Source organism: Oncorhynchus tshawytscha, unplaced genomic scaffold (assembly GCF_018296145.1).
Source record: "Oncorhynchus tshawytscha isolate Ot180627B unplaced genomic scaffold, Otsh_v2.0 Un_scaffold_1874_pilon_pilon, whole genome shotgun sequence".
In the NCBI taxonomy this organism is placed as follows: Eukaryota; Metazoa; Chordata; class Actinopteri; order Salmoniformes; family Salmonidae; genus Oncorhynchus; species Oncorhynchus tshawytscha.
The window spans coordinates 116,959-131,756 of record NW_024609604.1 but is presented as its reverse complement, the minus strand read 5'-3'; the positions used below and the strand labels follow the sequence as shown (position 1 = coordinate 131,756).

Sequence of the window (14,798 nt, the reverse complement as noted above, 5' to 3'; positions counted from 1 at the left end):
ATTATCCCTCCAGGTATTAACCCTCCAGGTATTATCCCTCATGGTATTAACCCTCCAGGTAGTATCCCTCCAGGTAGTATCCCTCCAGGTAGTATCCCTCCAGGTAGTATCCCTCCAGGTAGTATCCCTCCAGGTATTATCCCTCCAGGTATTAACCCTCCAGGTAGTATCCCTCCAGGTAGTATCCCTCCAGGTATTATCCCTCCAGGTATTGAATGGTTCTCCTATCGATCAGGTTCTTGCCTATAAATATCTGGGCATTTGGATTGACACGGATTTAACATTTAACCCATGAGGCGGCGCACAATTGGCCCAGCGTCTTCTGGGTTAGGGAGGGTTTGGCCCAGCGTCGTCCGGGTTAGGGGAGGGTTTGGCCCAGCGTCGTCCGGGTTAGGGGAGAGTTTGGCTCAGCGTCGTCCGGGTTAGGGAGAGGGTTGGCCCAGCGTCGTCCGGGTTTAGGGGAGGGTTTGGCCCAGCGTCGTCCGGGTTAGGGAGGGTTTGGCCCAGCGTCGTCCGGGTTAGGGGAGAGTTTGGCTCAGCGTCGTCCGGGTTAGGGGAGGGTTTGGCCCAGCGTCGTCTGGGTTAGGGGAGGGTTTGGCCCAGCGTGTATCTAAAGTCCGGGTTAGGGGAGGGTTTGGCCCAGTGTCGTCCGGGTTAGGGGAGGGTTTGGCCCAGCGTCGTCCGGGTTAGGAGGGTTTGGCCCAGCGTCGTCTGGGTTAGGGGAGGGTTTGGCCCAGCGTCGTCCGGGTTAGGGGAGGGTTTGGCCCAGCGTCGTCCGGGTTAGGGGAGGGTTTGGCCCAGCGTCGTCCGGGTTAGGGGAGGGTTTGGCCTGGCTGGGATATCCTTGTCCCATCGCGCTCTAGCGACTCCTTGCGGCAGCCAGGCGCATGCACGCTGACTTCGGTCGTCAGCCGTACAGTCAAAGATGTTCTCATCTATCTGTAGTACAGTGTTTCCTCCGACACATTGGTGCGGCTGGCTTCCGGGTTAAGTGAGCAGTGTGTCAAGAAGCAGTGCGGCTTGGCGGGATCGTGTTTCGGAGGAAGCATGGCTCTCGACGTTGCAGTGATGGGACAAGACTGTTACAGTTGTTGACTACGGTGACACCATTTACCAGAATGCAGCAGCCACTACTCTTAAACCTTGAGATACAGTCTAACATAGTACCATTGGTTTTATCACAGGTGAGTTTTAATACTCATCACTCATCCTGTAACAAAAGGTTGTCTGGTCCTCATTTAAAGTCCAGTAGATCACTTCCTACTCATCACTACATCCTGTATCTAAAGGTTGTCTGGTCCTCATTAAAGTCCAGTAGATCACTTCCTACTCATCACTACATCCTGTATCTAAAGGTTGTCTGGTCCTCATTAAAGTCCCGTAGATCACTTCCTACTCATCACTATATCCTGTATCTAAAGGTTGTCTGGTCCTCATTAAAGTCCCGTAGATCACTTCCTACTCATCACTATATCCTGTATCTAAAGGTTGTCTGGTCCTCATTAAAGTCCAGTAGATCACTTCCTACTCATCACTACATCCTGTATCTAAAGGTTGTCTGGTCCTCATTAAAGTCCTGTAGATCACTTCCTACTCATCACTACATCCTGTATCTAAAGGTTGTCTGGTCCTCATTAAAGTCCAGTAGATCACTTCCTACTCATCACTACATCCTGTATCTAAAGGTTGTCTGGTCCTCATTAAAGTCCAGTAGATCACTTCCTACTCATCACTACATCCTGTATCTAAAGGTTGTCTGGTCCTCATTAAAGTCCAGTAGATCACTTCCTACTCATCACTACATCCTGTATCTAAAGGTTGTCTGGTCCTCATTAAAGTCCAGTAGATCACTTCCTACTCATCACTACATCCTGTATCTAAAGGTTGTCTGGTCCTCATTAAAGTCCAGTAGATCACTTCCTACTCATCACTACATCCTGTATCTGGTCCTCATTAAAGTCCAGTAGATCACTTCCTACTCATCACTACATCCTGTATCTAAAGGTTGTCTGGTCCTCATTAAAGTCCAGTAGATCACTTCCTACTCATCACTACATCCTGTATCTAAAGGTTGTCTGGTCCTCATTAAAGTCCAGTAGATCACTTCCTACTCATCACTACATCCTGTATCTAAAGGTTGTCTGGTCCTCATTAAAGTCCAGTAGATCACTTCCTAACCATCACTACATCCTGTATCTAAAGGTTGTCTGGTCCTCATTAAAGTCCAGTAGATCACTTCCTACTCATCACTACATCCTGTATCTAAAGGTTGTCTGGTCCTCATTAAAGTCCAGTAGATCACTTCCTACTCATCACTACATCCTGTATCTAAAGGTTGTCTGGTCCTCATTAAAGTCCAGTAGATCACTTCCTACTCATCACTACATCCTGTATCTGGTCCTCATTAAAGTCCAGTAGATCACTTCCTACTCATCACTACATCCTGTATCTGGTCCTCATTAAAGTCCCGTAGATCACTTCCTTATTCACTCTTTTTGTTTGGTTTATAAAGCTCTACTATACATGGTGGGTTAACTCTGAGGTTCCTAGGGTCGCCACCAAATTAGGAGAATCCGCTTTTAATTTTAATGTGCCTCACTGCAGAACGAATAACAATAGGATATTCTGGTGCAGTTTAGTGTGTTGGGGACCTAGTAGCTGAGGAAAGGAACGTTGTTGTGCTTTTAAAAAAAAACATTTTATAAGGCATTGTATTGATTACTGTTTGGTTTCACATCGTTTTTTTATTTATTGTTGTAGTACTGTAAATCAGGGCACCCTGGGGGATGACACCCTGGTCTCATTGGTTTTCCCCTGAATAAATGAAAAAAAAAAAAAAATGACAGATCTGGATTTATGGTGGTGTGTGGGTCTGGCTGGTTGCCCAGGCGACTGACGACAGTAGACCTATCCCTGACCTGCAGATCTTTAGGCATAGTGGAGACAGGACTCCACCTGCTGGTAAGAACCTATTATCAGAATCTTCATCCATCCACTCCTCATCATCACCTCTCAAGCAAGGTTCATGTGTAGTGGCATGATTTAAGCTACTGATATTGAAGGCGTAACCCGGGACTCGATCCCGGGTCCAGCGACTATCAAGCCAACACATGAAATCGCTACATTATATCGGTTAACTCTGACACAACACCTTAAGACATAGCCCACACATGAACAATGTAACCACGGACGTGGAGGGGGAAAAAAAAGACTGATCCTAAAACATAAATTGACAGATTTAAATCATCAAGGCACAACAATCATTGTCAGCTGAAAGGTCAAAAGGTCAGTTGATAGATGAGGTAGAACAACACGAGAGGCATCTATGGACAATATCGTCTCTGTCCCAAATGGCACCAAATCGATTCCCTATATAGTGCACTACTTTTAACCAGGGCCTATAGGGCTTTGGTCAAATGTAGTGCACTAGGTAGGGAATAGGGTGGCATTTATGGGTCTACCATCCATCATTACCCATAATGCTTCAGGAAGGTTCTGTTTTTGACAATAACTATAATGATACAGTCTCCAGTCCACCAGTACAGGTATTGTGATACAGTCCACCAGTACAGGTATTGTGATAGTCTCCAGTCCACTAGTACAGGTATTGTGATACGGTCTCCAGTCCACTAGTACAGGTATTGTGATACAGTCCACTAGTACAGGTATTGTGATACAGTCCACCAGTACAGGTATTGTGATACAGTCCACTAGTACAGGTATTGTGATACAGTCCACTAGTACAGGTATTGTGATACAGTCCACTAGTACAGGTATTGTGATACAGTCCACTAGTACAGGTATTGTGATACAGTCCACTAGTACAGGTATTGTGATACAGTCCACTAGTACAGGTATTGTGATACAGTCTCCAGTCCACCAGTACAGGTATTGTGATACAGTCCACTAGTACAGGTTTTTTTTTAACCTAGGAATATAGTGTTCTCTGCAGTGTGTTCTCTGCTGTCTGTGCAGTGTGTTCTCTGCTGTCTGTGCAGTGTGTTCTCTGCTGTCTGTGCTGTGCAGTGTGTTCTCTGCTGTCTGTGCAGTGTGTTCTCTGCTGTCTGTGCTGTGCAGTGTGTTCTCTGCAGTCTGTGCAGTGTGTTCTCTGCTTTCTGTGTTCTCTGCTGTCTGTGCAGTGTGTTCTCTGCAGTCTGTGCTGTGCAGTGTGTTCTCTGCAGTCTGTGCAGTGTGTTCTCTGCTGTCTGTGCTGTGTGTTCTCTGCTGTCTGTGCAGTGTGTTCTCTGCTGTCTGTGCAGTGTGTCTCTGTCTGTGCAGTGTGTTCTCTGCTGTCTGTGCAGTGTGTTCTCTGCTGTCTGTGCAGTGTGTTCTCTGCAGTCTGTGCAGTGTGTTCTCTGCTGTCTGTGCTGTGCAGTGTGTTCTCTGCTGTCTGTGCAGTGTGTTCTCTGCTGTCTGCTGTGCAGTGTGTTCTCTGCAGTCTGTGCTGTGTGTTCTCTGCTGTCTGTGCTGTGCAGTGTGTTCTCTGCAGTGTGTTCTCTGCTCTGTGCAGTGTGTTCTCTGCTGTGTGTTCTCTGCTGTCTGTGCAGTGTGTTCTCTGCAGTCTGTGCAGTGTGTTCTCTGCTGTCTGTGCAGTGTGTTCTCTGCAGTCTGTGCAGTGTGTTCTCTGCTGTCTGTGCAGTGTGTTCTCTGCTGTCTGTGCAGTGTGTTCTCTGCTGTCTGTGCAGTGTGTTCTCTGCTGTCTGTGCAGTGTGTTCTCTGCTGTCTGTGCAGTGTGTTCTCTGCTGTCTGTGCAGTGTGTTCTCTGCAGTCTGTGCAGTGTGTTCTCTGCTGTCTGTGCTGTCTGTGCAGTGTGTTCTCTGCTGTCTGTGCAGTGTGTTCTCTGCTGTCTGTGCAGTGTGTTCTCTGCAGTCTGTGCAGTGTGTTCTCTGCAGTCTGTGCAGTGTGTTCTCTGCAGTCTGTGCAGTGTGTTCTCTGCAGTCTGTGCAGTGTGTTCTCTGCAGTCTGTGCAGTGTGTTCTCTGCAGTCTGTGCAGTGTGTTCTCTGCAGTCTGTGCAGTGTGTTCTCTGCTGTCTGTGCAGTGTGTTCTCTGCTGTCTGTGCAGTGTGTTCTCTGCTGTCTGTGCTGTGCAGTGTGTTCTCTGCTGTCTGTGCAGTGTGTTCTCTGCTGTCTGTGCAGTGTGTTCTCTGCTGTCTGTGCAGTGTGTTCTCTGCTGTCTGTGCAGTGTTCTCTGCTGTCTGTGCAGTGTGTTCTCTGCTGTCTGTGCAGTGTGTTCTCTGCTGTCTGTGCAGTGTGTTCTCTGCTGTCTGTGCAGTGCAGTGTGTTCTCTCTGCTGTGTTCTGTGCTGTGTGTTCTCTGCTCTGCTGTCTGTGCTGTGCAGTGTGTTCTCTGCTGTCTGTGTTCTCTGCTGTCTGTGCAGTGTGTTCTCTGCTGTCTGTGCAGTGTGTTCTCTGCTGTCTGTGCAGTGTGTTCTCTGCTGTCTGTGCAGTGTGTTCTCTGCTGTCTGTGCAGTGTGTTCTCTGCTGTCTGTGCAGTGTGTTCTCTGCTGTCTGTGCTGTGTGTTCTCTGCTGTCTGTGCAGTGTGTTCTCTGCTGTCTGTGCAGTGTGTTCTCTGCTGTCTGTGCAGTGTGTTCTCTGCTGTCTGTGCTGTGCAGTGTGTTCTCTGCTGTCTGTGCAGTGTGTTCTCTGCTGTCTGTGCAGTGTGTTCTCTGCTGTCTGTGCAGTGTGTTCTGTGCAGTGTGTTCTCTGCTGTCTGTGCTGTGCAGTGTGTTCTCTGCTGTCTGTGCTCTGCAGTGTGTTCTCTGCTGTCTGTGCAGTGTGTTCTCTGCTGTCTGTGCTGTGCAGTGTGTTCTCTGCTGTCTGTGCAGTGTGTTCTCTGCAGTCTGTGCAGTGTGTTCTCTGCTGTCTGTGCAGTGTGTTCTCTGCTGTCTGTGCAGTGTGTTCTCTGCTGTCTGTGCAGTGTGTTCTCTGCTGTCTGTGCAGTGTGTTCTCTGCTGTCTGTGCAGTGTGTTCTCTGCTGTCTGTGCAGTGAGCTCAGGCAGGTCGTCTCTGTCTAAAAGTTGTGTCATGTTTGCAGGTGGACTGGTAGGATCTTAGAGGCACTTCTAGACCTTCTCAACACCCCTCCATCCCTTACCCCCTGTCCTTCTCAACACCCCTCCCTCCCTTACCCCCTGTCCTTCTCAACACCCCTCCCTCCCCTGTGCAGTGTGTTCTCCCCCTGTCCTTCTCAACACCCCTCCATCCCTTACCCCCTGTCCTTCTCAACACCCCTCCATCCCTCCCTTACCCCCTGCTGTCTGTCCTTCTCAACACCCCTCCATCCCTCCCTTACCCCCTGTCCTTCTCAACACCCCTCCATCCCTCCCTTACCCCCTGTCCTTCTCAACACCCCTCCATCCTCCCTTACCCCCTGTCCTTCTCAACACCCCTCCATCCCTCCCTTACCCCCTGTCCTTCTCAACACCCCTCCATCCCTCCCTTACCCCCTGTCCTTCTCAACACCCCTCCATCCCTCCCTTACCCCCTGTCCTTCTCAACACCCCTCCATCACTCCCTTACCCCCTGTCCTTCTCAACACCCCTCCATCCCTTACCCCCTGTCCTTCTCAACACCCCTCCATCCCTCCCTTACCCCCTGTCCTTCTCAACACCCCTCCATCCCTCCCTTACCCCCTGTCCTTCTCAACACCCCTCCATCCCTCCCCCCCCTTGTCCTTCTCAACACCCCTCCATCTTACCCCCTGTCCTCAACACCCCTCCCTCCCTTACCCCCTGTCCTCAACACCCCTCCCTCCCTTACCCCCTGTCCTCAACACCCCTCCCTTACCCCCCCCTGTCCTCAACGCCCCTCCCTCCCTTACCCCCTGTCCTCAACACCCCACCCCCCCCCCCTTACCCCTTGTCTTTAGTCTCTTCTTCTCAGCTTGGCATGGCAGATTGCTGGCATGGCAGATTGCTGGCATGGATGGCAGATTGCTGGCATGGCAGATTGCTGGCATGGCAGATTGCTGGCATGGCAGATTGCTGGCATGGCAGATTGCTGGCATGGCAGATTGCTGGCATGGCAGATTGCTGGCATGGCAGATTGCTGGCATGGCAGATTGCTGGCATGGCAGATTGCTGGCATGGCAGATTGCTGGCATGGCAGATTGCTGGCTGGCAGTAATTGCTTTCTTTCAGCACAATATTTTTAAAAAACTAAAAAAGCATCAATCCAAAACATAACATTTAAAAACACAAAATGGCTCACGTGTTTGTGCAAGGTAGAGCAATGCAAAGTGTTACAAGAAAATATATATAGGATTTTCTTTGTTTGTACAAAAATACTGAGAAAAAAAAAGAGAATGTCTCTGGACTGGGAGATCCCATCTCAGTCAGTCTGTCTGTCCGTCTCCATGGATACGTCCCAAATGGCATCCTATCCCCTATATAGTGCACTACTTTAATAAGGTTCCATTTGGGACGTGACCCGTCTCTCGGTCACAGTAACATGGTATCCCGGAGAACCAGGAGAACCAGGAGGATGGTGACGCCCGAGGGGCCCAGGCTGGGAGAGTGGCCACCCAGGGGCCTCCAGACCTGGGGTGGGGTGCAGGACTGGGTAGGGCGGCTGGGGCCAGGGGTGGCGGCTGCGGACCTCTGCAGCTGGAAGTTGTGGACGAGGGCCGAGAATGAGTCGGGACCGTACGGGACCGTCAACGTCTCCATCAACACCTGGTGGCCCGGGAACGTCACCTGTCGATCACATGGAGCGATTAGTTCATGTATTGATCAATTATTACAATGTTGAGTAAACTTCACACACAGGCAAATATTTCAATCACATTGATTGATTTGATACTATTGATTGATTGATTCATACCCAGTTGTATACCCACAAAATATACAGTATTGTACTGTAGATTGATTCATACCCAGCTGTATACTAACTAAAGATACAGTATTGTACTGTAGATTGATTCATACCCAGCTGTATACTAACTAAAGATACAGTATTGTACTGTAGATTGATTCATACCCAGCTGTATACCAACTAAAGATACAGTATTGTACTGTAGATAAAGTGTCTATTCCGTCTGAACAGATGAATGTAATAAAGTTTCACAATATCTCTGTTGTTGTTAAATGTTCTGGTGCTTTCTCTGAGCCGTCTGTCGGAGGAAAGGTTGTTATCTGTCAGTTGATCAGATGTTTACTGGAGACTGTGGGACCTCATACGTGCTACTGCACCACACCACCCGAGAGGACCACCCACGTGGCTTTGTATGAGCTGGCTCAAAATAAAAACACTGAGAAACATTCATTGAGTCCATGTCCAAAAAGGCACCCTAATCTTTATATAGAGTGCACTACTTTTGGACTTAGAGCCCATAGGATTGTCTCACTCTAGACTGTCCAAAACGGCACCCTAATCCATATATAGTGCACTAGTTTGACCAAAGCCCCATGTCCTCTCCCTGCCACTTAGAGACAGTTTACCCTCCACCCTCTTTGGTTTATTTGAGAGCAGTTAAATAATTCCTATCGGTCCCAGTCCAATCTCAGTGTTGTATTTAGGGAGGGGGGAGAGGGAGGAGGAGGGGGGGGGTTCAAACAGCAAACATGCATCCAACCAGTTTGTAGAGTCACAAGTTTGATGAAGTCATTGCTTGCTAGGAATATGGGACCAAATACTCCACTTTTGACTACTTTAATACACATAGGAGGTACATTTGTCCAAATGCTTATGAGACAAGCAGTTAACCCACTGTTCCTAGGCCAGGTTAACCCACTGTTCCTAGGCCAGTTAACCCACTGTTCCTAGGCCAGTTAACCCACTGTTCCTAGGCCAGTTAACCCACTGTTCCTAGGCCAGTTAACCCACTGTTCCTAGGCCAGTTAACCCACTGTTCCTAGGCCAGTTAACCCACTGTTCCTAGGCCAGTTAACCCACTGTTCCTAGGCCAGGTTAACCCACTGTTCCTTTGTAGAGCCAGTTAACCCACTGTTCCTAGGACCAGTTAACCCACTGTTCCTAGACCAGTTAACCCACTGTTCCTAGACCAGTTAACCCACTGTTCCTAGACCAGTTAACCCACTGTTCCTAGGCCAGTTAACCCACTGTTCCTAGGCCAGTTAACCCACTGTTCCTAGGCCAGTTAACCCCACTGTTCCTAGGCCGTCATTGAAGATAATAATTTGTTCTTAACTGAGTTGCCAGTAAAATAAACGGTTAAAATAAAATGTTAAAAAGACCTTCAAAAGAAACAAAACCAGAGCCCTATAAAATCCATTATTATTATTTATTAAAATATAAAAATGGGATTTTCTAAAAATCCACAACAATGTTTAAACCACATCAGGAGACCACTATTGAGGTCTGGGAAATGTTATGTTTTGGGGTATCGTTTCCCCTTTTAATTCCCCTGTGCACCCCAACGAGGCTGCTGTTTAGTGGTGTTTTTCTAGCACACGTATGATGGTAGAGTTGGCAAAACAAATGACCCATATGAGGATTCTGTGTTATGCACTATAGCCCGTTACCATATGTGTGATTGAATATTATCTGCTGTTGGCTTGTGTGGATGTATGTGTGTGTTATGCAACATGGCTGACTTGAAACATTGTTAACAGTTTCAGGGCCATGGGCCTTTCTCATGATGGAAAAATACAGAGTAGCATGAAGACAGGAACTGTTCAATGAGTTGGGAGGGGGGCACATTCAGAGCGGGGTGTTGCGAGAACAAGCGGTCTTTTGTTAGATAACAGGAGCCAGGTGCGAGATAACGGTATGGAGCATGAGAGCCTGGATGTTCTTCACAAGCAACATTTACATCTATCAACAGAAGCGCCAAGAGGCGGGGACCCGCCTGAGCTCCTGCAATAGGCTGAGCAAGTTTAAACCACGCCCAGTCTCTACTGTGATAGGCCAACAGACGGGTTGGAACTGTCTATCACAGTATAAAGAATACTGTTTTACATACATCTTGTCAGTTCTCTGTTCTGCCCTGCGAGGTATTACAGTGAGCCCGTATATACGAAAGTTGCATTTACCACTTATTGCTTAGCTAATAAAAAATACATAGTATAAAATCGGTGACTCATTGTCATATTTATCCTGATACCAGATTCGAATTGACGCAACTCTAACACCCACCGGACTGAATCAAATAATCATGATCTAATTCTGCCAGGAAGGCAAGAGGCTACTTTGTAGTTAAACATTTTAATTGAGAAGGTGTTTCTGTTAAAGCCTTTCCATCTACCAGAAGACGGTTGTCGTTTTATTAGCATCATCGCTAACAGCTACACCGAGTGGTAGCCGGGCACATACGCAGACGGGGGAATTCTCGATGCCGGTTCAGAAACTTGAAAGAAATACGAATCACTGACGCATTCTGTTCACGTCTTATTATAAACTTGGGCAAATTAATATATTTAGTTGATTTCCTACTATATTCCATATATTTTTTGAATTAGTGTTGAAATCCGTGTTATTGTCTAGATTCCGTGATTCAGCGTTCTTCGCATCTTAGATTTTTAAATCGGACCCTAAACGTTAAAACAGATATGTATGAAAATACCCTCAAATAAAAAAAGGTGACATTTTGTACATTCGCCTCATATGAAACATTTTTATCTCAAATCCAAAATGTTGGGAGTAATAGAGACAAATAAAAAGCTTCACTTTCCAAATAAATAACTACCACCCAGATACACAGACCAGTCCCAAATGACACCCTATTCCCTATATATATATGTACTATCAGTACTACCACCAGAGGGTGCTGTCTCACCCTAAAGGTGTAGTTGCCTGGCAGCAGCAGTCTGTAGTATTCTCCATGGCGGTCGGTTCTGAAGGGACAGAGGTTCTGTCTCCCCTCCACCTCCACCAGAGCATTCTGTAATGGGTTTCCCTCCGCGTCCAACACCTGCCCTTTCACACCTAGAGACACACACACACACACACACAGCGGGACGGAAGGAGAGAAAGACAATCAACACCAACCAAGCCAATTGGTTCTCAATTTATGGTCATCCAAATTGTTTAAAGGTTTTAAAAAACGATTAGAATAAATAGAACAGTTGAACAACAGATGAAATTCCTCCAAAACTCCATCAGGTATCGACTGGATTATAGCACATAAAACATTTTACTGGAACAGACAAATAATACCTGGGATTTTGGTACTCAATATGTCAAATTTCACTTTTATTTTCTTAGAATTCACTCATATGCACATTTTGTAATAGTATCAAGTATTTAAAAAAATATGTGTTAAAATAAAGAAAAGTATATATGTCTCATTTGCATAAACATACTAGGTGATATGCATATATGAATAAATTAACATAGGTGGAACTGGCCTGCAACCACTAGCTCTGTCTAGGCCTACCTGCTCGGTCTCGACAGCCTCATTCATTACTGTTGTCAAGTTCTGTTGCATAATTCAACATGTTGCGTCACTAGCAGGATAGCCTCAGATTAAAGATCAACAGGCTTGGCTCTAGATCACATCTATCTAAACAGACATGATATCACTATCATCGCAGTGTTCATTTTCAGGAAGTTGCTTTCATTTCGAAGCATCTAATTTGTAAACATTAAAAAACGACAGGAACAAGCAAAGACAATGAAAGATTCACAGGAGTAAAATGAGAGTAAACAATCCAACGAGATTTAAGTGCCAAGTGGATTTCGCCCCTCCCCCTCACACACAGGAAATAGATCCTCAGGTGGGCGGAGCTTGCGCGCTGCTACTCCAATTGTCCAGCTGTTAGTTAGACGATACCCCATTAACTATTCAGAAAGGGGCGGAGTTTCCTCCTTCTTAACTTCACTGGAATGAATGAACCCTTCGTCGCCCTATTCTGTGTTTACCTCGACACAACACAGGAGAACAGTCAGACTATTCTGTGTTTACCTCGACACAACACAGGAGAACAGTCAGACTATTCTGTGTTTACCTCGACACAACACAGGAGAACAGTCAGACTATTCTGTGTTTACCTCGACACAACACAGGAGAACAGTCAGACTATTCTGTGTTTACCTCGACACAACACAGGAGAACAGTCAGATCCTCAGTGTTTTCACAACACAGGAGAACAGTCAGATATTCTGTGTTTACCTCGACACAACAGGAGAACATGCAGTTTTTTCTGTGTTTACGTGTCATTTCTTACACAACACAGGAGAACAGTTTCTTTGTTTACCTCGACACAACATCAGGAGAACTGTATTTGTGTTTACTGCTCTGACACAACACAGGAGAACAGTCAGACTATTCTGTGTTTACCTCGACACAACACAGGAGAACAGTCAGACTATTCTGTGTTACTGCATTGTCGGAACTAGAAGCACAACATTTCGCTACAGGAGAACAGTGTATGTGACAAATAAAAACAGTGATTTGATTTGATTTGATTTGATAGAGAACTATTCTGTGTTTACCTCGACACAACACAGGAGAACAGTCAGACTATTCTGTGTTTACCTCGACACAACACAGGAGAACAGTCAGACTATTCTGTGTTTACCTCGACACAACACAGGAGAACAGTCAGACTATTCTGTGTTTACCTCGACACAACACAGGAGAACAGTCAGACTATTCTGTGTTTACCTCGACACAACACAGGAGAACAGTCAGACTATTCTGTGTTTACCTCGACACAACACAGGAGAACAGTCAGACTATTCTGTGTTTACCTCGACACAACACAGGAGAACAGTCAGACTATTCTGTGTTTACCTCGACACAACACAGGAGAACAGTCAGACTATTCTGTGTTTACCTCGACACAACACAGGAGAACAGTCAGACTATTCTATAAAAGCTTTTGACTGGACTACAGGGGGAGCTTCTGTTGGTTAATTAATATGATCTTTTAACCAGGGTCACATTACAGTGGTGATTGTTGTGATGTCAGTTGAGGCACCAAGCATCACACCGACTCTCCTTGTGCATCCCAAATGGCACCCTATTCCCTATATAGTGCACTGCTTTACACCGTGATGACTGACCCGGACCAGGAGTCATCCCAGGGTAGAAGACCGTGATGACTGACCCGGACCAGGAGTCATCCCAGGGTAGAAGACCGTGATGACTGACCCGGACCAGGAGTCATCCCAGGGTAGAAGACCGTGATGACTGACCCGGACCAGGAGTCATCCCAGGGTAGAAGACCGTGATGACTGACCCGGACCAGGAGTCATCCCAGGGTAGAAGACCGTGATGACTGACCCGGACCAGGAGTCATCCCAGGGTAGAAGACCGTGATGACTGACCCGGACCAGGAGTCATCCCAGGGTAGAAGACCGTGATGACTGACCCGGACCAGGAGTCATCCCAGGGTAGAAGACCGTGATGACTGACCCGGACCAGGAGTCATCCCAGGGTAGAAGACCGTGATGACTGACCCGGACCAGGAGTCATCCCAGGGTAGAAGACCGTGATGACTGACCCGGACCAGGAGTCATCCCAGGGTAGAAGACCGTGATGACTGACCCGGACCAGGAGTCATCCCAGGGTAGGCCGTGATGACTGACCCGGACCAGGAGTCATCCCAGGGCAGACCGTGATGACTGACCCGGAGTCATCCCAGGGTAGACCGTGATGACTGACCCGGACCAGGAGTCTCCCAGGGTAGACCATTGTTGTGAGATCTGATCTTGAGATCTATTTTAGTGCCTGGGGGCTTTTCAGCATGTGACATAACATTGGGATTTTTAATTATTTTTAAAGAATGACCTTAAGCTTACATTCAATATCCACATATATTGAATGAATCGTTTAACCTTACCGATTCTTACCTAAATGAATCTTACTACCATTGAAATGATCAAGCCACCACCTGGTAGTGAAACACTGAACAGAAGCATTGATTGATTTGATTGTATTTATGAGACAGCGTGGTACTAACCCACGACAGACAGCGTGGTACTGACCCATGACAGACAGCGTGGTACTGACCCACGACAGAGACAGCATGGTACTAACCCGTGATAGACAGCGTGGTACTGACCCACAACAGAGACAGCATGGTACTGACCCACGACAGACAGCGTGGTACTAACCCACGACAGACAGCGTGGTACTGACCCACGACAGACAGCGTGGTACTGACCCACGACAGACAGCGTGGTACTAACCCACGACAGACAGCGTGGTACTGACCCACGACAGACAGCGTGGTACTGACCCACGACAGACAGCGTGGTACTAACCCACGACAGACAGCGTGGTACTGACCCACGACAGACAGCATGGTACTGACCCACGACAGACAGACAGCGTGGTACTGACCCACGACAGACAGACAGCGTGGTACTAACCCACAACAGAGACAGCATGGTACTAACCCACGACAGCCAGCGTGGTACTAACCCACGACAGACAGCGTGGTACTGACCCACGACAGACAGACAGCGTGGTACTGACCCACGACAGACAGACAGCGTGGTACTGACCCACGATAATAGACAGCGTGGTACTGACCCACGACAGACAGACAGCGTGGTACTGACCCACGACAGACAGACAGCGTGGTACTGACCCACGACAGACAGACAGCGTGGTACTGACCCACGATAATAGACAGCGTGGTACTGACCCACGACAGAGACAGCGTGGTACTGACCCACGACAGAGACAGCGTGGTACTGACCCACAACAGACAGACAGCGTGGTACTAACCCACAACAGAGACAGCATGGTACTAACCCACGACAGCCAGCGCGGTACTGACCCACGACAGACAGCGTGGTACTAACCCACGACAGACAGACAGCGTGGTACTGACCCACGATAATAGACAGCGTGGTACTGACCCACGATAATAGACAGCGTGGTACTA

At 47.5% G+C, this 14,798-nt stretch overlaps 1 protein-coding gene across 2 annotated transcripts in view; it reads right to left on the bottom strand.

The window, feature by feature from the left end:
* Positions 1-6,855: 6,855 nt before the first annotated feature.
* cpm (carboxypeptidase M) overlaps positions 6,856-14,798 on the bottom strand; it is an 89,760-nt gene continuing 81,817 nt past the window's right edge. For both annotated transcript variants that reach the window (XM_042316202.1, XM_042316201.1), the window contains 2 exons: positions 10,736-10,884; positions 6,856-7,694 (listed from right to left, as the gene is read on the bottom strand). In XM_042316202.1, coding sequence (XP_042172136.1) covers positions 7,440-7,694; positions 10,736-10,884 — 404 coding nt within the window. In that variant the 3' untranslated portion in view covers positions 6,856-7,439. The remainder of the gene's footprint in view (positions 7,695-10,735; positions 10,885-14,798) is intronic.